Below are 22,081 nucleotides of genomic sequence, written 5' to 3' on the forward strand. Positions count from 1 at the left end.
AAGGTCAGTGGAGTTTTAAGGACCTTTCCCCCAATCAGTGGCGAATGATATAATGAACAGGTGACCACAGAGTTGGTGAGCAACACTAGTTTGCCATAATAGTGGGTATGAAGCGCCATCTTGTAGTTTTGATTTGCATATCACTAATGACTACAGATGGTGAGCATCTTTTCATGAGCTTGTTGACCATTTGAATATTTGGAGAAATATCTATTCAAATATTTTGCCTATTTTTATATTGGGTTATCTTTTTATTGTTTACTGTAAGAGTTCTTCCTATATTTTGGATACAAGTCTCTTAACAGATATATGTTATGTAAGTATTTTCTCCCATTCTGTAATCTTCACTTTCTTGATAGTGTCATGTCCTCTGAGGCACAAATGTTTTTAATTTTGATAAAGTCCAATGCATCTATGTTTTCTTTTGTTGCTTGTGCTTTTGGGTCATATATAAGAAATCGACACAATGCCCAAAAGTCATGAAGATTTACTTTCATGCTGTCTTCTAAGAATTTTATAGTTTTCTCTCTTAAGTTCAGTTCTAAGATCCATCTAGTTTTTGTATATGGTATGAAGCAGGAAAATCAATTTCATTATTTTGCATGTAGATATCCAGTTGCATCAGCACCTTTCGTTGAAAAAACATTAAACTGTCCTGGCACCCTTGTCAAAAATTCATTGACCATAAATGTGAGGGATTATCTTTGGACTTTATTCCATTGCTAAATAAGTCTATTCTTATGCCAGTGCCACACTGCCTTGGTTATATAGCTTTGCAGTAAGTTTTGAATTTGAGAAGTATGAGTCTTCCAATTTTGTTTTTTTCAGGATTGTTTTGGCTATTCTGAGTACCTTGCATTTCCATACTAAATTTAGGATCGAGGTGTCAGTTCCTGCTAAAAAGGAAGCTAGGATTATGATAGGGCTTGCATTGAATCTGCAGATCAATATGGGGAGTACTGCCACCTTAACAATATTAAGCCTTCCAATCCATAAACGCAGGATGTCTATCTATTCAGGCCTTATTTAATTTCTTCAAACAGTGTTTTGCAGTTTACAGTGTACAAGTCTTTCACCTCCTTGGTTAAATTTATTCCTAGTTATTTTATTCTTTTGGATGCTATTGTAAATGGAATTGTTTTTTTGAATTGATTTTCAGATTGTTCATTACTGGTATTCAGAAACATAACTGTTTTTTGTGTGTTACTCTGAAACCCTGCAACTTTGCTAAATTCATTTATGAGCTCTAATAGATTTCTTGTGGATTTCTTAGGATTTTCTATACATAAGACTATGATATTTGCAAACAGAAATGATTTTACTTCTTCCCTTCCAGTCCAGATGCCTTCTATTTCTTTCTCATGCCTAGCTGCCCTGCCTGTTGAGTAGAAGTCATGAGAAGAGGCATTCTTGTCTTATTCCTGATCTTAGGAAAAAGCATCCAGTCTTTCACCATTAAATATGGTATTAGCTGTGGGTTTTTCATAAATACTAAGAAAGTTACTATACAGTATTTTCATACTGAGATTTGTATCTTAGTAATATAACCAAGGTTAAGAAGAGCTTTTGACTAAATTTTCCAAAATTATTAGGCCCAATTCAAAATTGCAGACTTTTGATCCAGCTGCAGGTTTATATTTCAAACCTACAATAATTTTTAGTTCCCTAACTCTACAGCTTATGTTTAATGCAAACAAATATCCTGTAGGTACTATTAGTTGACATAAGACTTTTAATGAAAGTTCTGCCAAACTATTCTTGAAATGTTTTTTCCTTCTAACAAATATACATCTTTTATTCTAAAATGTGCATTGTATATAATAGTGCATGTTTTTAAACAAATGTCATATAAACACCCAAAACATGCAGCTAAAACCAGTTATGTTCCTACTGCCAAGGAATCCTAAGTAGTCAGATGATGATGTACTAAGAAATCACTGCCTAACCCATGGGTCACCAAGATTAATCAATGTTTTGTGCTAAGATAAGGTAGACCAGAACAATCACTCTGCCAAAATGTCTATGTCAAATGGAGACATATAAATAGTCTAGAAAATACTACTATATTCACTGTCATGTCCAAACCATTGAGATAAACATAATTAATACATGAAAAATTTTAACACAAAAAGTTGAAATTATTTATAGTATTCTAGTCTCCAAGTATATATAAAATCTTTACCTTGTAAAAATGCTTACCATTTCTACCTCATGGAACAAGAAAGGAGTAAAGACCTCACAAATGGAGCATGAACTCCATTTTCCCCTTTACAAAATTACCTGCCTTTGTCTTAGTGTACAGAATAATATCCAAACAAACTGAAAGACTCATTACCTTCTTTTAAAAAAGTTACTCTCTTCTCATAAGCAGGATAAAATTCTGCATGATAAAAAATCCTTTAAGATGTTCCTGTTTATCAAGTTTTTTCATGTAACTCATTTATATTTTAAGAATTCCTTAAATTTTCCATTTACCTTTAAAGTAATTATTATAAGAATATATCTGTTAAGATCTCAAGAGTATTTTATATATTTGACCTTTCTCACTTAAGTCATTATAATTCAATAATATACATTGTTGATTATAGATATATTCCACAGCACATACAATCATTTTTTTATTCAATGAATATTTACTGAATGATTGTTATGTGCTAAGGGTAAATCAGACAAAGTCACTGCCTTCCTGAAACATATTTTTTAGTGAAAAAGGTCAAGTAACTCAAACAAATAATTCAGAGATAAATATTAAGTTGACAGAAAAGGTAGTAGGACAGAGAGTGACTGGGGGACAATTAACTGTTCTCTACGGAGGTGACCTGAGAACTAAATGATGAAGAGCCAGAACAAGGACCTTCCAAGCCGAAGGAAGAGCAAGTACAGGAACTGTGTGATGGAAAGGCACATGGCGTGTCTGAGGAAAAGGAAGAGAACCGTGTCAGCTGGATCACAGGACAGCACGACAGGGCTTTGTAGGCCACAGACATTACCTAACTGCAATGTGAAGCCAGTGGAGGATCGAAAACAGAAATGACATGATATGATGTATCCTTTGAGATCACTCATGCTGCTATGTGAAGAATGAAATACAAGAAGCAATTAACAGTAGCAGTTAACAGAAAATAATACTCTTTCTTTTATGGTATTTCTGAGTCCTCTCTCCTCCTGTTTCCAGTATCATCACCTGAGCTTCTATATGAGCTCCTGAAAAGCTTCTGAACTAGTCTCCCTTCTTCTATACCTAAACTGTATTTTTTTTAAAAAAAAATAAATGTTTTGATCATGGCATTACTTTGCTTCAAAAGCCTCAAAAACTCACTACTGCCAACAAAATAAAATACAAGTTCCTTGACATTCCATAATATTCTACAATCTAATCCCAAACCACCTTTCTAGCCTCATTTCCCACTACTAATTTGATAGACTCTGTTCTTCCACTCAGTGCGATCTTCTCACTCTTTCCTAAACATAGCTTACGATGCCACATTCCTGCTTCCATGGTTCTGCTTACACTGATCCCTTTCCTTATTCTTTCCTTAGATTCACACTCTCTCCTTCATGACTGAGCACACATTCTCTTTGACTATGCAGAGCAGTGGTTTTTTTCTTTTACTATGACCACAGTATTTTACATCATGACCTGCATTTAACTTTACTTCAAGCAATGCACATTGGTGTTTTCTATGCTCTCTCTTTTTCAGAACGACTCACTAAAATAACTGCACAGATCACTAATAGGTTTCAATCTTCAATTTGAAAAATACTCTCAGTGCACTTTTCTAGATACTCACTGGCAACTTAACTAGATCCTGGTACTTAAAGATGAAACTTATAATTATCAAACTAATGATCTTAACGTTAAGGATAGGACAGGGTCAGTATCTCGTACTTCATTTTACCTACCACAATGCCAAAGACAGTATGTATTAATCATTACTGAAGAGAAAGACTAATATTAAATATAGCTATCATATCTATGATCAGATAGGATCATGATTAGGACTGCTTTGTGTTCCCATTGTCATTTCAAATTGTAGTTATGATGGTCAAAATGGCTAGTTTTCAGGAACACTCTGACCTGTACTTTCTGCCTTCCTACCTTATGGGACTATATAATAGTCCTGCACAGTGGGGGAACACAGTAAGTACACTGTAAGTGCTCATTTTCACTCTCCCTCAAAAGTATCAGAAAGTCTCTATATGGTGGACACCTATTACCATTCACTGGACATGTTTCTCTTGTATCACAAATACTCAGGTACCTCTGCTCTGCCTGTGAAGCCATTTTTAGTCCAGTGTCCTCATTTGGCCTTTCTAGCTTTGCCAAAGTTGTAATAAGGGTAAGCCTTTTGTTTCAACAGAAAGACAGGTATTAAGGTTGAATGGCCTCTCCTGCCATCAGCATTGAGGTTCTTGGCCATTAAAGTCCTGTTAAAGTTGTCGACTCTTTCAAAAGCATCATCAGTAATTTGAATTAAGAAAATGAAAAGGCAATGACGTGATCTAAAATCTGTACTGAATAGTTTCTTCTCTGGCAAACAGCATGACTCATAAGACAAGCCAATGGACAAAATAAATTCTTAATTCTTAAATCTCAAAGATTCCTTAATTTTGCCACATGATGATTCACCAAGGTTCCTGAGATGCAGAACATCTAAAGGCACTCTGCTTCCCTTTTATGTCCAACTCCTGAGCTGGTTATGACCTGCTACAGGTTTAGTGGGGTACAGTGAGTACACCATAACATGCTCTGATCCATCCAGACCAGGCTCAGTGTAACCATCAAGGTTTTAGGAAGAAATAAGTCCCTAAGTTCTATCCAAGAAAGAATCTGAGTATCTTTATCAGTCCTGAAACTACCTAAAGCTCCCAATAGGCATCTTGGAGTAATTATGGGCCCAGAGCAAACTACTCTGGAAGCCCCAAATATCTACCATTAGGCTTCCTTCTGAGATCTGGGAGTATGCGCCTCAACATTTGATAGATATTGTCTCCTGAAGGCCAGACTCAAAACTTCAACAATCTTAGGGCTCTAAGACAGCCATCTAGAATTACACTGTCATTCACTAACAATTTAAAATTTACTCTAATCCTCATTGCAGTGCCCCAGTAAAAAACACTAACTCAGAGCAGGTTTATATGCAAGATTTTAGAACCAAACTAAAAAAAACAGCTTCTGAAATGAGTATATTATATGTAAAGTGGCAAAATTTCAAGAATACAAGTCATTTCTGGAATATCTTTTCAGAATGAAGACAAAATCAAATTACTTTTGGTGGTGAATTATTTTCCTCACAGAGACCCACACTCAAAAGCAAATGAAAGGTAAAGCCAAAACTATTTATTTTAAAGATGCCAAAGCTAGGTTAACCTTTTTTAAACAAGTCAAATAAAAAAGATTCCTTGGGAAAAAAGGACCATTAAATAGAACTGGTAGAGGCTCTAAAAATGTAATAACAATGTAGGCTTAAGCTTTTTAAAAAAAATTCCTGTGCTGCCTTCTTGCTATTTAACTAAAACACCTTCTTCCCCTTAAATCTCCCTGTGTCTACTAATATTTTTGCTTTTGTTAACTCACAAGAGGTAACTTCTCAGAAGTAGAGCACCAGTTATTAAACTGGATTTTTCTTCTGGCACTTACCCTCTGATACATTCCATTAAATTAGAGATTTTATATTGTTAACTACCCCTTTATAAACAAGTACATCTTGGAAAGGTTGACTCTATATTATCTTTCAACTAAGCCTCAAGGAAGAGAGGAAAGGAGGAAGAGAGGGAGAAAGAAAAGGTGGGAAGAAGGGAGAGGGGGAAGAAATAATTTAAAAAATAGAACTATCTAGAAATATAAAAAAAGGGCAGAAGAGGATGAAGGAATCATGTCTAAGTGAGGTAGGGTAGGAAACCAGCCAGAAAATCTCAGACCTAAGTAAATAAAATGGGAACAAAAAGCCTTCACTGGAAACACTGGAGATAATGTATAATCCAGGCAATAAAAGCCATGCATGTTACACCAGTGCTGTAGACAGATACTAGATTAAGCAATTTATAGGCATATCAAAGTAATATGATGAGTGATAAAGTTACCAGTAAGTAGAGTGATACATAGAATGTATTAAAGAAAGTTTACTCAAAGGTTTTAAAAGCTCCATTCCAAACAGTTTACTAAAGAACCTCTTTACTCCAGTACTAAACGGAGGTTTTTGCCAGGTCTCTAATGATCATTAAGGTCCTGTTAAGAAATAATTCTTAACAGAAAGAGTTCCCAAGGACCACTTTCAGGTGGGTGAAACTTATGAAAATATGTTTGTCAGTATCTAAAACATGTGGCCCAACATACACTCTGGGTTCTAACTTAAAGTTCAATATAAGGTTTTAGTTTTAGAATTCTCAGTTATCATTTCTTACTCTTTTTGGCATATATAAACTGTCCAGATGCTTCCTTTAATATACCAGAAACACAAGGCAGATAATTTTTTAAAATAAAAGTTCTCCTGCCAAACTGCTTTGTAGCAAACTAGCAAAATGTCTTTGACTAGCTCGTTTTATCCTTTATTCAATATTAAAGCCATCATCTACTATACATGCATCAAATACTAAGCAATGAGGATACAAACCTGAACAAAACAGAATCCCTGCCTTTGAGGCACAGTCATTTGGCAGAAAGAAGCATATGAACAGAAAATTACACTACTACCTGATAGCGTTTTACAACAGGAGATTTGAACAGAACATTGTGCAAAGTGGTAAATGCCACTAAATCAGCCGGAGGACTATGCTAAGCCTGTTCAAGAGAACTTGACATTTAAATTTGTCTGCAATGAGGCAGAGTCATTCAGGCTAGTCAGGGTCCCTTCTACTTAAGAAAGGCAGGACAAGAAGCTGAAGGTCTTGGAAGTCTTCTTCATCAAAAATGGCTGGTGCAGACAATTCTAGTTTGTTGGTAATTAATATAATCTCAGTATCAAAGAGAGAATATTTTACTTATACAGTCCTCATCTTCTCTCCCAAACTTACCCTCTTCCTACATTCCTTTTCTCAGTAAATGATAATATCAACTAAAATTTAATCTTCCATAGTCAACTAACCACCAATTTCTACTGATTCTACTCCATACTACCTATTTATTCTGTCTACTTCTGTCTCCTGTGGGTACCATCATGTCTTACTTTAGAGGCTTCCAACAGACTCCAAAAGAGTTTTCTTGTCTCTGAGATCCCTTCTCTCAATCAACCCATTCTTCATACTGGAGTCAAAATGATCTTTCCAAAACACAAAGTTGATCATATGACAGACAGCCCATCTTAAAATCATTCAACTGATTTCTATTGCTATCAAATTAAGTCCAAACCCTTCAGCACAGCTGTCAATACTTGGTCTGGCTTGCCTCATGCTACAATCTTTTATACTCACACAGAACCTCCTGCGGTTTCCTCAATATACAGTGCTCACTCACCATCCTTTGTAGAACCTTCCAAGACTCCCTCAAAAGAGAATCAGGTGACCTGCCCCCAAAAATGATCTTTCAATACCCATTGCTCCTCTATCACCATACTTACCACATTATACAATATTTTGGTTACCTGTCTGTCTCCTCCAGGAAGCTGTAAGTTCCTAAGGGACAGAAACTACCTTATACAATTTTGTATTTACTCTATAAAGCATTATGCTTGCCTGGCACTGACATATAGTTCATGCTTGATAAAGACTTGATGAATGCATGAATAAATGAACGAATGAATGGACAAACTGCAAAGAAACAAAAATTCAATGTCCTACAAGTTGTCATATTTATGAGCTACACTACAGAAACCTAATCCTTTAGCAAGACCATATTTAAGCCATGGGCCTATCACAATCAACCTGTCTTCAGAGACAGAAATAAAGAAGGCTACCCCATACACTCAAAATTCAAATGAGCTTAAAAATGTATTTATGTCTTCCAGTTTAGATAGTGTAGTTTACTACTTAAGTCATTTTTCTGGAGAGAATACACATATATCAGAATCGTGATATGCTATGCATTTTTAAATTAAATTGTAACTACATATACACTTTTACAGTATTTTCACTGGTAAAATGTTGAGTTTACTTTTTAGCATAAATAAAAGCTGCACCTCACCACTGACTCACCGATTCTTTTCCAGCTCATTATGCGTAGACCTAAAAGGAAAAAAGAGAAAGAGAGAAAAACAGAGCATTAGCCAGGTTTTGCTGCATAGGCTATAGAAAGGGGGATTAATTTACTTACTGCTATACCACATACAGTGAAATTATTTAGCAATGAATATACAGTCAGACTTCTATAATCTTACTCATCAAGAAGAAATAGTCTGTATTCACTGGAATTGTTCATTTAGGTATAGTGTTTTTAGTTAACAACTCTAAATTTTCTGAAACTGGAGTCTCACTGTTATCTTAATAAAACTAGTACTGGCACATGTTCTCTTGACTACCTCTAGTATACTCATTTGTTGACCTGTAGACATTATATCAAAAATTTTAATTCAAACACAATCCCATTTTTGTTTGAAAAGAAAAAAAGTGTGTGTACTTCTATGTCCTCTTCCACTAAACATAGGGAGAAAAAAGTTTGGGCTAGCACAAAAATTGAAAACAGGTTGGCCTTTCTGCTAAGTGATACAGACAAATTCAACCCTTCATACTTTGTGTGAAACCTAAACAAGTTATACAAGGACAAAAAATAATAAATAAAAAATAAAAGGATATATTAACAAAATCAAGAAACACATTTTTTAAAGACTGGGAGGATAATGCCTCAAAATGCTAAAAATGGTTGTTTTCTTTTTGTGACCTTTTTTTGTCTTGCCTATCCGTATTTGTTATGATAATATCTATCATGTATTGAAAAAGCGTGCTGCATCTGCAACACAGTGTGCTAAGCAGTTAATATACATTACCTTATTTTTATCTCCCGAACAAACCTTGTTTTATAAACAAGAATACTGAGGCTCAGAGAGGTCAAGAGGCATGTTCTTGTCCCAAGAGTATAAGAAGAAGCCAAGATTTAATCCAGGTATTTCTTACTTCAAACCCCTGGAAACAGTCTATTTAGAAAAAGGAAGACTATTTGCCATAAACTTATTTTAAACAATCTGATGATCCCACATAAGCCCACTTAAGAGATGTTAAGAGCACAGACCCTAAGGCTAGACTGCCTGGGTTCAAATACTGCGTAGCCTTGTTACAGACCCTTCAATTCACTGTGTTCAGTTTTCTCATCTATGAAAAACAGAAAAAAATAACAGTACTTGATGCATATGATTGTTATGAGGAATAAACAAGTCCACAATGAACAGTAAAATATAAAAACTCTAAAGTTAGCTACTATTAGAATTATGTAACACTAGTTCTCAAATGAACATGTTAACTTTTACAATAATTTAGTATTAACAATACAGAAATTAAGGAGAATTTAGGTTCCTGTCACCAGAACTAAAACTTCCATCATTTAATATATTCTGGTTAATGTCAAAAGCCTTTTGAATATTAAATTACTGATTAGTTTCATCAAATTTACTATTCCAATGGATATTTAATAATCAAATTTCTAAATAACAGAGTGCTTTTGTTAGTCTCATAACTTGTGAAAATTTTAGCTACTATTTAGTTCAAGAGCCAAAAGGCTTCTCTACGTTACTGTCCCCTGTGGCACAGGATGAAAAAGACCAATGTTCATTTTCAAGAGATTATCATAATGAAAGGACTTACCCCTCAAAAAAGGAGGTAAAAGAAAAAAAAATCTGAGGATGCTTTGAGAGTTCAGCCAAATTAATGGCAAGGATATATACAACTCAGATGGAAAAACTATAAAAACATAGTCAGAAAGTCCCTCAAAAGAAAATCTAACAGAGATTCAGAGTTCAAAACCCAATCAGTAAATTACAACCAAGGCTCTATCACCATATATATATTTTAAAAAGGTTTTGATTAGATTCATTTTTGTTGAAATGAAACGTCAAAGAAGTTCGAAGAGGGAAAAGGCATATTTTAAAGAGATTTAAAGAAAAAAATCGTGTTCAAAATTTGAATGGGAAATCAAATAATGAAATTTCCCACCTCTCTTAGAAAGTTTAATTGCTTTTATCTGAGAAGAAAATCTAGAACAAGTAAAACAAAAACAATGAAAAACTAGAGTAAGTCATAAATGGAAACAGTCTATTTAGAAAAAGGTAGACTATTTGCCATAAACTTATTTTAAACAATCTGACGATCCCACATAAGCCCATCAATGCAAATACCCAACGATAACTAACTGTTGAATTCCAATATTATATTGAGCCTACTGTCAAAGCCAGCATCAAAAGAACATAATCTAACCTACTGCTGTGAACAAAATTAAAACAGCAGGTTCTTCCCACCTCTGTCAGGTTTTTCTTTATTATTTGTCTTCGTTCTAGAAAAATATAAAATGATAGCTAGGAATATGAACTCTTCCACCAAACCAGGAAATGCATGCCATATCCAGTTATATCACTAGCAAAATCTAACAAGATTTCCAAATACCAAGAAACAAAAATGACTATATATGTACTAATCTCTACCATATTCCCATGTTCTTCTGATTTTTAAAAAAAGCATCAGTAGTATTGACTCCTATTTTGATGGTTTTTTGCCTGTAATATCAGTTCAACAAACATTACGTATCTTCAATACAGGGTATCAAAGACAGTTTCTAGTTGGTAAATTATGACAAGTATAGGAATAATTATAACTCGAGACAAAATAAATATATCAAGAAAAGTACAAAGTGTTATGGGAGTTTAAAAGGGCAGACTTTACTTCCAGATGGGGCTATCAGGGAAAATTTTAGAAGAGGGTGACATTTGGTCTGAGGCTTAAATGATGTACACTTGTTAACAGCAGAGGCTGGACCTGGTACGGAGAGGATATTTCATGTGGAACAGACAGCATGAGCAAACAAGCAGTGATATAAAGTCCAAAGCAAAACCCGAGAACAACAATCTGTAGGTGACAAAGATCTGTGGTGTTAGAAGAAAAAAGTCCTGAGTCTAAATATCAACTCTATCACTCACACTAGCTGTATAACTTTTGACAAATTATTTAACCTCTCTGATTAAGTTTACTCATCTATAGAATTGGAATAATAGCACATGTCCCAGCTGGGTTACTGGGAGAATTAGAGAAAAATATGTAAAAGCATCTACCATATAGTAAGTATTCAACAAATGTTAGCCACTGGAAATACTCTTTATTATTTTTAACAAGACTAAAAACTATACTACCCAAAACAATGTTAAGTATACATGAGGCAATAAATTGATGGGTTCTCAGTAATACTTAGAATTAGCCTAGAAACAAACAATCATAATGTTGAAAAAAGAAACTAAGTGAAAAGATAGGTAATTAGGTCATTTAGTCAGCTATGAGACAGTGATAGGTTTAGGCTATGACAGAGAAAAAGATGCCTCATTATATGTACATAAAGAAAATAACAACCCAGGTAGTGCTGGCAATAAGTGAGTAATTGAACATATCACATACTAGCACTCTCAGAAATAACCTCTTTGCTCTCTGAGCCTATGTGTCTAAGTTTTTCCAATAATGTGCTACTGAAATATTCAATGATGATTAATCCGGTAAGATTGAGGTGAATAATCCATCTGGTTAGCCCACTTTTCTCCTCCAAATAAAATACACCTCTAAGAACAAACACTAATGAACTTTCTTCCTTCCAGATGCCCTTACTTTGAATGCTTAACAACTTTCAAGGACAAAAAAAAGACACTTCTATCATTTTATCTTTGAATCTCAGGTAATCTTTTTCACAAATAGTATCCCTTTAAGAGAGACATGCTAATACAATGTTTGAATGGAAATCATGATCTGTGACTTTTCATTGACTATAACACAGCTCTAATAAACAAACTTTCAATTTTTTAGGGGGCAGTTTGGTGGAAGTAGTGAAATAAAGCATAGAATTAAAACTGAACAAAATGGTATAGTTTGGCTAAAGAGTAGTGCCATGGTGGAAGAAAAATGAAAGCCCCTATACCAGAATTAATACTCTTCCAAGAAAAGAAAAAAAAAAGCTTTTTTATTTTTGTTGAATTAATGAGCCAACCTCCAATTTAACATTTTTGCTTCACTTACTCTGTAGTCCTCAAGCGCCTAATGGAGGTTGCCCACCACACAATGAAAAATACTCTATGAAGCTAAATCAATTTCTAACTATACTCTAAAGCTTATACTTTATATACACATACTCAAAAAGGCAAGAAAAACAGAAAACTACAGCTACATTAAAGTAGGGGTCTGTGAAGCATATACCTGAAGCGGGCTGAAAATGAATTTAGTGGAATAGTAAAACTTCTATTTATATTTTTTATTATTAAAATTTTATTCTGCATTTATAAAATACTAGTAATAGTAATACATGTATATAATTAAAAATGTATATGCATAAATTTGGGATACAGAATTTTTTGCTAATAGTATAATAAAGTGGTCAGTAAAGCTTGAAGTTATTAAACACCACTACAATAGAAGAAAAAGCATGATATCTGCTAATACAGTAATGTTTCCAAAAAGAGAGTTTTGTATATTTGTTCCTATCAAAGGTCCACGTTTTAAGAAACCATTAAAGACAGGAAACTTTTACTATTGCAGACTTAGGAAAAATTACTCCATGCAATGTACTGCTTCTTCCTTAATAATGACAAAAATATAATCACGATAATAACAAAGGCCACAAAAAAGCAAGTGTCCAAAAAAGATGCGTAACAATAACAACAATCAATAAATTTCTCCTTAACACTTATATATCAAATACATGCATACCTTATAGCTCAGCATTTCCACTCCTAGGCATATACCAAACTAATATTTACAGATATTATACATATAATATACACATAATATATATATGTAAATGTATGCTCACAAAGGACACAAAAGAATGCTAATTCTTTTCATACTAGCTAAGAACTGAAAACAACTCCATGTTCATCAACAGTAGAATGGATGAATAAATTGTGAAATATTCATATAATGTAATACTACAATGCACTGAGAATGAAGTATTGTACAGTAACATGGATAAATTTTCATGATTTTAACATAATGGTGAATGAAAAAATGCAGACAAACATATATACTGCATAACTCCATTCATATAAAGTTCAAAACTGGCATAACTAATTTTTGGTATGAAAGTTAGAATAGTAGTTACTTCAGGGAGGGAGTGACACTGACTGGAAAGAAGAAAAGGTTTCTAAGAAGATCTGTCATGTTTTATTTCATTACCTGTGTGAAAGTTCATCAAGCTGTACACTTAGAATCTGTACACTTTTCTGTATGGACATTTTCAATGAACAGGAAAAAATGAAAAAATTACATATGAACTGAATTTGGTAAAAATCAATTCTTATTTCAAATATATTGTATATCCTAATTTAAATCATAAACAACTCTTTTGGCATACTACATAAACATCCTTAAGTTATGTACTTTGTAAAGCATAATTTTCAATAAAATTGTAAGTACTAAAAACATAAAGGTCTCTAAGCACAATGGAATTAAGTTAGTAATCCATAAAACTAGAAAAATAACAGTATTTGGAAGATAAGCCACAGATCAAAAAATAATCACAGAGAAATTCGAAAATATCTTCAGCTGATATTAAATATAACTTACCAAATTTGTTTGATGCAGCTAAATCAGTGCTTAGAGAAAAACGTTCAGTTTTCGATCCTTATGTTGTATGTGTGTGTTGGGTGGGGAGGGGTGGAGTCCAAAATGAATGATCAGATATTCAATCTTTAGTGGCCAGGAAAAGAAGCTCTTGGACAAAAGAAAGGCAGGTGGTCTCAGAGGCTTCCTAGCAGCGAGAGGGCTGCTGAAGGGGCCGGGTTTGCGCAGAGCTTGCTATGTGGGAGAAGGGATAGGTGGACAAGGTTGTCTGGGCACACTCTGCCCAGCAGGTTGGGAACTTTGAGAAGCTTAAGGCGCTCCATCCTCCTGGCTGCCTACTCAGCTCTGAGGCCCTCCACTGCGACAGCCGCTTGCTGAGCCTTCCTCCTGGCCTGCTGGCACCTGCTCACAAACTGGCAGTCACTGCATTGGCATCAGGCCAGCCAAAGGGAGGCCCCGTCTACAATAGTTAGAGATGCCAAGCACAGAGGCTTACACCTGTGTGCTCGGCCCACTGGCTCTGATACTAGAGACAGGCACTGCAACCAGGAATCAGGAAACAGCTCTTCCCTCACCCCAGGCACCAGGGCCACCCTGTTACAACCCCCAACCTCATTCTAGGGGCTGAGCAGCTCCAGAGACTAGAGTTTCTGGGTGCTAGAGGGCACCACATAGAAATATGAAATGGCAAAGGAATCTGGTTCAGACCAAAATCTCACAAACCCCAGAAAAAGGGCAAATGAACTGAACTCACCAATCTTCCTGAAAGAGTTTAAAATAAAAATCATAAACATGCTCATGGAGGTACAGAAAAATATTCAAGAACTCAGGGACAAATTTAAGACAGAGATTCAATCATTAAGAAATTCCATATCTGAAATTAAACATACAATGGAGGAATTTAAAAGCAAATTAGATGTAGTAGAAGAGACGGTAAATGGAATAGAAATTAGAGAAGAGGAATACGAAGAAGCTGAGGTGGTACCGAGAGAAAAAAGGGTCTCTAAGAATGAAAGACTATTGAGAGAATTGTGTGACCAATCCAAACGGAACAATATCTGCATTATAGGGATACCAGAAGAAGAAGAGAGAGAAAAAGGGATAGAAAGTGTCTTTGAGGAGATAATTGCTGAAAACATCCCCAATCTGGGGAAGGAAATAGTTTCTTAAGTCATGGAGGTGCATAGATTTCCCAACACAAGGGACCCAAGAAAGAGAACATCAAGACATATAATAATTAAAATGGCAAAGATCAAGGATAAAGACAGACTTTTAAAAGCAGCTAGAGAGAGAAAAAAGATCACATACAAAGGAAAACTCATCAGGCCATCATCAGATTTGTCAACAGAAACCTTACAGGCCAGAATGCAGTGGCATGATATATTTCATGCAATGAGGCAGAAGGGCCTTCAACAAAGAATACTCTACCTGGCAAGGTTATCATTTAAATTTGAAAGAGGAATTAAACAACTTTCAAATAAGCAAAAGCTGAGAGAATTTACCTCCCACAAACCACTTCTACAGTGCATTTTGGAGGGGCTGCTATAGATGGAAGTATTCCTAAGGCTAAATAGATATCACCAGGGGAAATAAAACCACAGCAAAGCAGAACAGCTAATTACTAAGCAGATGCAAAATCAAACCAACTACCCCCAAAGTCAATCAAGGGATAGACAAAGAGTACAGAATATGATACCTAACATATAAAGAATGGAGGAGGAAGAAAAAGGAGGAAAGAAAAGAATCTTTAGGTTGTGTTTGTAATAGCATATGAAGTGAGTTAAATTAGACTGTCAGATAGTAAGGGAATTACCCTTGTACCTTTGGTAACCACGAATCTAAAGCCTGCAATGGCAATCAGTACATACCTATCGACAATCACCCTAAATGAAAATGGTCTGAATGTACCAATCAAAAGACACAGAGTCACTGAATGGATAAAAAAAACAAGACCCATCTATATGCTTCCTACAAGAGACTCACTTCAAACCCAAAGACATAGACAAACTAAAAGTGAAGGGATGGAAAAAGATATTTCATGAAACTAATAGGGAGAAAAAAAGCAGGACTTGCAGTACTTGTACAAGACAAATTAGTCTTCAAAACAAAGAAAGTAACAAGAGACAAAGAAGGACATTACATAGTGACAAAGGGGTCAGTCCAACAAGAGGATATAACTATTATAAATATGCATCAAACACAGGATCACCCACATATGTGAAACAATACTAACAGAATTAAAGGGAGAAATAGAATGCAATGTATTCATTTTAGGAGACTTGAACACACCACTCAGTCCAAAGGACAGATCAACCAGACAGAAAATAAGTAAAGAGACAGAGGCACTGAACAATGTCCTTGAGCAGGTGGACCTAACGGACATCTACAGAACACTTCATCCAAAAGCAACAGGATATACATTCTTCTCAAGTGCACATGGAACACTGTCAAGAATAGATCATATACTAGGCCACAAAAAGAGCCTCAGTAAATTCAAAAAGATTGAAATTGTACCAACCAGCTTCATAGATGACAAAGGTATGAAACTAGAAATAAATTTCACAAAGTAAACAAAAAGCCCACAAACACATGGAGGCTTCACAACATGCTCCTAAATAACCGATGGATCAATGACCAAATAAAAACAGAGATCAAGCAATATATGGAGACAAATGACAATAATTCAGCACTGCAAAATCTGTGGGACACAGCGAAGGCCGTGCTAAGAGGGAAGTATATTGCAATACAAGCCTACTTTAGGAAAAAAGAACAATCCCATATGAACAGTCTAAACTCACAATCAATGAAACTAGAAAAGGAAAAACAAATGAGGCCCAAAGTCAGTAGGAGGAGGGACATAATAAAGTTTAGAGCAGAAATAAATACAATTGAGTAGAATAATATAGAAAGAATCAATGAAAGCAGCTGGTACTTTGAGAAAATAAACACAAAAGATAAACCACCAGTCAGAGTTACCAAGAAAAAAAGAGTCTACACACATAAACAGAATCAGAAATGAGAAAGGAAAAATCAATATGGACAACACAGAAATACAAAGAACTATGAGAGAATACTATGAAAAACTACATGGTAACAAAATGGATAACCTAGAAGAAATGGACAACTTTCTAGAAAAATACAACCTTCCAAGGCTGACACAGGAAGAAACAGAAAATCTAAACAGACCAATTACCAGCAAAATTGAATTGAATTGAATTGGGAATCAAAAAACTACCTAAGAACAAAATTCCTGGACCAGATGGTTTCACTGCTGAATTTTATCAAACATTTAGTGAAGACCTAATACCCATCCTCCTTAAAGTTTTCCAAAAAGTAGAAGAGGAGGGAATACTCCCAAACTACGAGGCGAACATCAGTCTAATACCAAAACAAGGCAAAGACACCACAAAAAAAGAAAATTACAGACCAATATCCCTGATGAACATAGATGCATAAATGCTCAACAAAATATTAGCAAACTGAGTCCAAAAATACATCAAAAAGATCATCATGATCAAGTGGGATTCATCCCAGGGATGCAAGGATGGTGCAACATTTGAAAGTCCATCAACATCATCCACCACATCAACAAAAAGAAGGACAAAAACCACATGATCATCTCCATAGATGCTGAAAAAGCATTCGACAAAATTCAACAACCATTCATGATAAAAACTCTCAACAAAATGGGTACAGAGGGCAGTACGTCAACATAATAAAGGCCATATATGACAAACCCACAGCCAACATTATACTTAACAGCGAGAAGCTGAAAGCTTTTCCTTTAAGATTGGGAACAAAACAAGGATGCCCACTCTCGCCACTTTTATTCAACATAGATCTGGAGGTCCCAGGCATGGCAATCAGAGAACACAAAGAAATAAAAAGCATTCGGATTGGCAAGGAAGAAGTCAAACTGTCCCTATTTGCAGATGACATGATATTGTATATAAAAACCCTAAAGAATCCACTCCAAACTACTAGATCTAATATCTGAACTCAGCAGAGGTTGCAGGATACAAAATTAATACACAGAAATCTGCTGCATTTCTATACACTAATGATGAACTAGCAGAAAGAGAAATCAGGAAAACAATTCCATGCATAATTGTATCAAAAAGAATAAAATACCTAGGAATAAACCTAACCAAGGAAGTGAAAGACCTATAGTCTGAAAACTACAAGACACTCATGAGAGAAATTAAAGAAGATACCAATAAATGGAAACACATGCTGTGCTCATGCATAGGAAGAATTAATATTGTTAAAATGGCCATTCTGCCTAAAGCAATTAACAGATTCAATGCAATCTCTATCAAAATATCAACAGCATTCTTCAATGAACTAGAGCAAATAGTTCTAAAATTCATACGGAACCACAAAAGACCCCGAATAGCCAAAGCAATCCTGAGAAGTAAGAATAAAGCAGGGAAAATTATGCTCCCTGACTTTAAGCTTTAGTACAAAGCCACAGCAATCAAGATAATTTGGTACTGGCACAAGAACAGACCCATAGACCAATGGAACAGACTAGAGAGCCCAGATATAAACCCAAGCATATATGGTCAATTAATATACAAAAAAGGAGCCATGGATATACAATGGAGAAATAACAGCCTCTTCAACAACTGGTGTTGGCAAAACTGGACAGCTACATGTAAGATAATGAAAATGGATTATTGTCTAACCCCATACACAAAAGTAAACTCAAAATGGATCAAAGACCTGAATATAGACTATAGGTCATGAAACCATAAAACTCTTAGAAAAAAACATAGGCAAAAATCTCTTGGACATAAACATGAGCAACTTCTTCATGAATATATCTCCCTGGGCAAGGGAAACAAAAGTAAAAGTGACACAAGTGGGGCTACATCAAACTAAAAAGCTTCTGTTACAGCGAAGGACACCATCAGTAGAACAAAAAGATATCCTACAGTATGGGAGAATATATTCATAAATGACATATCCAATAAGGGGTTGACATCCAAATTATATAAAGAGCTCATGCACCTCAACAAACAAAAAGCAAATTATCCAATTAAAAAATGGGCAGAGGATCTGAACAGACACTTCTCCAAAGAAGAAATTCAGATGGCCAATAGGCACATGAAAAGATGCTCCACATCTCTAATCATCAGAGAAAATACAAATTAAAACCACAATGAGATATCACCTCACACCAGTAAGGATTGCCAACATCCCAAAGACAAACAATAACAAATGTTGGCGAGGATGTGGAGAAAGGGAAACCCTCCTACACTGCTGGTGGGAATGTAAACTAGTTCAACCATTGTGGAAAGCAGTATGGAGGTTCCTCAAAAAATGAAAAATAGAAATACCATTTGACCCAGGAATTCCACTTCTAGGAATTTATGCTAAGAATGCAGGAGCCCAGTTTCAAAAAGACATATGGACTCCTATGTTTATCACAGCACTATTTACAATAGCCAAGAAATGGAAACAACCTGTCCATCAGTAGATGAATGGATAAAGAAGCTGTGGTACATATACACAATGGAATAATATTCAGCCATAAAAAGAAAACAAATCCTACCATTTGCAACAACGTGGCTGAAGCTAGAGGGTATTATGCTCAGTGAAATAAGCCAGGCAGAGAAAGACAAGTATCAAATGATTTAACCCATCTATGGAGTATAAGAACAAAGCAAAAACTGAAGGAACAAAACAGCAGCAGAATCACAGAACCCAAGAATAGACTAACAGTTACCATAGGGAAAGGGCCTGGGGAGGATTGGTGGGAAAGGAGGGATAAGGGGGAAAGGGGGCATTATGATTAGCACATATAATGTGGGGTGGGGGGACATGGGGAAGGCAGTATAACACAGAGAAGACAAGTAGTTATTCTGTAGCATCTTATCTTACTACGCTAATTGACAGTGACTGTAATGGGGTATGTGGTGGGGACTTGATAATGGGGGGAGTCTAGTAACCATAATGTTCATGTAATTGTACATTAATGATAGCAAAATAAAAACAAAAAACAAAATTACCTGGCCTAAAATGTTAATAATGCTGAGTATGAGAAACTCTGAAGTAGAGGAAACAAATAATAAAGCCAAGAAGAGGAATAAACAAAATAGAAATCAGGAAACAGTAGAGAATATCAATAAAACTGACAACTCACTTTAAAAAAAAAACAGTAAAGTTAATAAACTTCTTTTAAGATTGAAGAAAAAAATAGATAAAAATTACCAACATAACAATATAATCAATATTAGGAATGAAAGCTTGTGCATCATTAGAGATCCTACACACAGTAAAAGGATGACAAGAGAATATTGTAAACAACTTTACACCAATAAATTCAGCAACTTGTATGAAATGGACCTCATAAAAGACACAAATTATGAAAACTGACTGAAGAAGAAACTGAAAACCTGGACAGCCTTGCATCTATTAAAGAAATTGAATTCATAGTCAAAAACCTTCCCATCAAGAAAACACCAGGCCCAGAAGTCTTCACTGGCAAAATTTACCAAGCATTTAAGGAGTAAATAATGCCAATCCCTCAGAAAATCTTTCAAAAAATAAAGGAAGAGGAAACATTTCCCAACTTATTGTGAAGCCAGTATTACCCTGATATCAAAATGTGACAGAGAAATTACACTGAGAGAAAAGAAAAAACCCACACACTATCCTTCAAGAACATAGACACAAAAAGTTCTTAACAAAACACGACCTGATTGAACCCAACAACATGTAGAAAGTATCAGTTTTACAAAAAGAATTTGTCTGGTCTTTGTCCTGATTTCCTATGACACTGCTTTTAAAATCTTGGAATTTTCCAAGTTACAGGAGTATCTCTGGTATTCTTGGTGGGCTCTTGGACCACCAATGTGTGCTAAGGAGATAACTCAAATTGGGGGCTGGTTGTGTCAGAAAGACCAACCACGCAATTAGAGGATTAGGGCTTTGAGCCACTTATACCAACCCAAACTTCTAACCTCCAGTGGGAGGAGGATAGCTAGAGATTGAATTCGATCCTGTGGTCAATGATTTAATCAACTGTGACATGATACTGAAATTAAAACTCTGTAATCTGAGGTTCAGGTGAGCTTCCTGGTTGGTGAATACATCAATATACTAGGAAGGCAATGCACTCTGATTTCACAGGGAAAGGACACAGAAGGTCCATGTCCAGGACTCTCCCAAACTTCATCCTGTGTGTCTCTTCATTTGACAGGTCCTCATTTGTATTACTTATAATCATAAGTAAAGCACTTTCCTAAGTTCTGAGTAGTGTGAGTGAATTATCAAACCTGAGGGGATTATGGGAACCCCCAATCTGTAACCAATTGGGTCAGACATGCAGGTAGCCTGGAGACTCCTGAATTGCAGCTGACATCTATGGTAAGGGCAGTTATGCTGGGAACTACACCCTTAAGCTTGCAGACTCTGCTAACTACAGGTGGTTAGCATTGGTATTGCAAAATACACCATGACCAAATATGGCTCATTCAAGGAATGAAATACTGTATTAAGATTCAAAAAAGAAAAAAGAAAAAAATCAATCAATGTAATTGACCATATTAACAGGATAAAAAAGAAAAACCACAGTATAATCTCAATAGATGCAAAAAAAAAAAAAGCCTTTGACAAAATTCAGTACCCGTTCATGATAAAAACTCTCAGCAAATCAGGAAATGAAAGAATTTCCTTAACCTACGAAAAGACATCTACAAAAAACCTACAGTTTTACTCAATAGTGAAAGAATGCATGTTTTCCCAAGCTTAGAACAGGACAATGATGTTCATGCTCATCACTTCTATTTGGCACTACACTAGAGGTCCTAGCCAATGAAATAAGGCGAGAAATACATTATACGGAATGGAAAGGAAGAAGTAAAAATATCTCTACTGCAAATAATATAGTTTGTTGTCTACTTAGAAATCCTAAAGAATATATAATTAACTAATAAGTGAGTTTAGTGAAGTCAGTTCACAAGGTCAATATACCAAATTCAACTGCCATGTACAATAGCATCTAAGAATATTAAATACTTATGGATAAACTTACAAAAAATGTACATTACCAACACTCTAAAAAACTATATAATACAGCTGAGCTTTAAAAACATCTAAATAATTGAATAAATGAAGAGACATACCATTCTCATGGATCAGAAGATTCAATATTGTTCAGGTATGTCAAGTCTCCCCAAATCAATCTATAGTTTAATGCAATCCCAATCAAAATTCTAGTAGGCTTTGTTGCAGAAATTGACAGATTCTATAATGTATGTGAAAATGCAAAAGATCTAGAACAGTCAAAGGAATGTTTGAAAAAGAATAACCAAAATTGGAAGACTTAACACTACCTGATTTCATGATTTTTTAGAATTAGTAATTAGGACAGTGTAATACTGGAATAAGGATAAATATTTAA

The 22,081-nt window shown here is 35.1% G+C and overlaps 1 protein-coding gene across 2 annotated transcripts in view; it reads right to left on the minus strand.

Annotated features, from left to right (window-relative positions):
• MXI1 (MAX interactor 1, dimerization protein) overlaps positions 1-22,081 on the minus strand; it is a 79,367-nt gene that overhangs the window by 28,299 nt on the left and 28,987 nt on the right. For both annotated transcript variants that reach the window (XM_037001205.2, XM_017677559.3), the window contains exon 3: positions 8,131-8,160. In XM_037001205.2, coding sequence (XP_036857100.2) covers positions 8,131-8,160 — 30 coding nt within the window. The remainder of the gene's footprint in view (positions 1-8,130; positions 8,161-22,081) is intronic.

This window comes from Manis javanica, chromosome 7 (assembly GCF_040802235.1).
Source record: "Manis javanica isolate MJ-LG chromosome 7, MJ_LKY, whole genome shotgun sequence".
Lineage (NCBI taxonomy): Eukaryota > Metazoa > Chordata > Mammalia > Pholidota > Manidae > Manis > Manis javanica.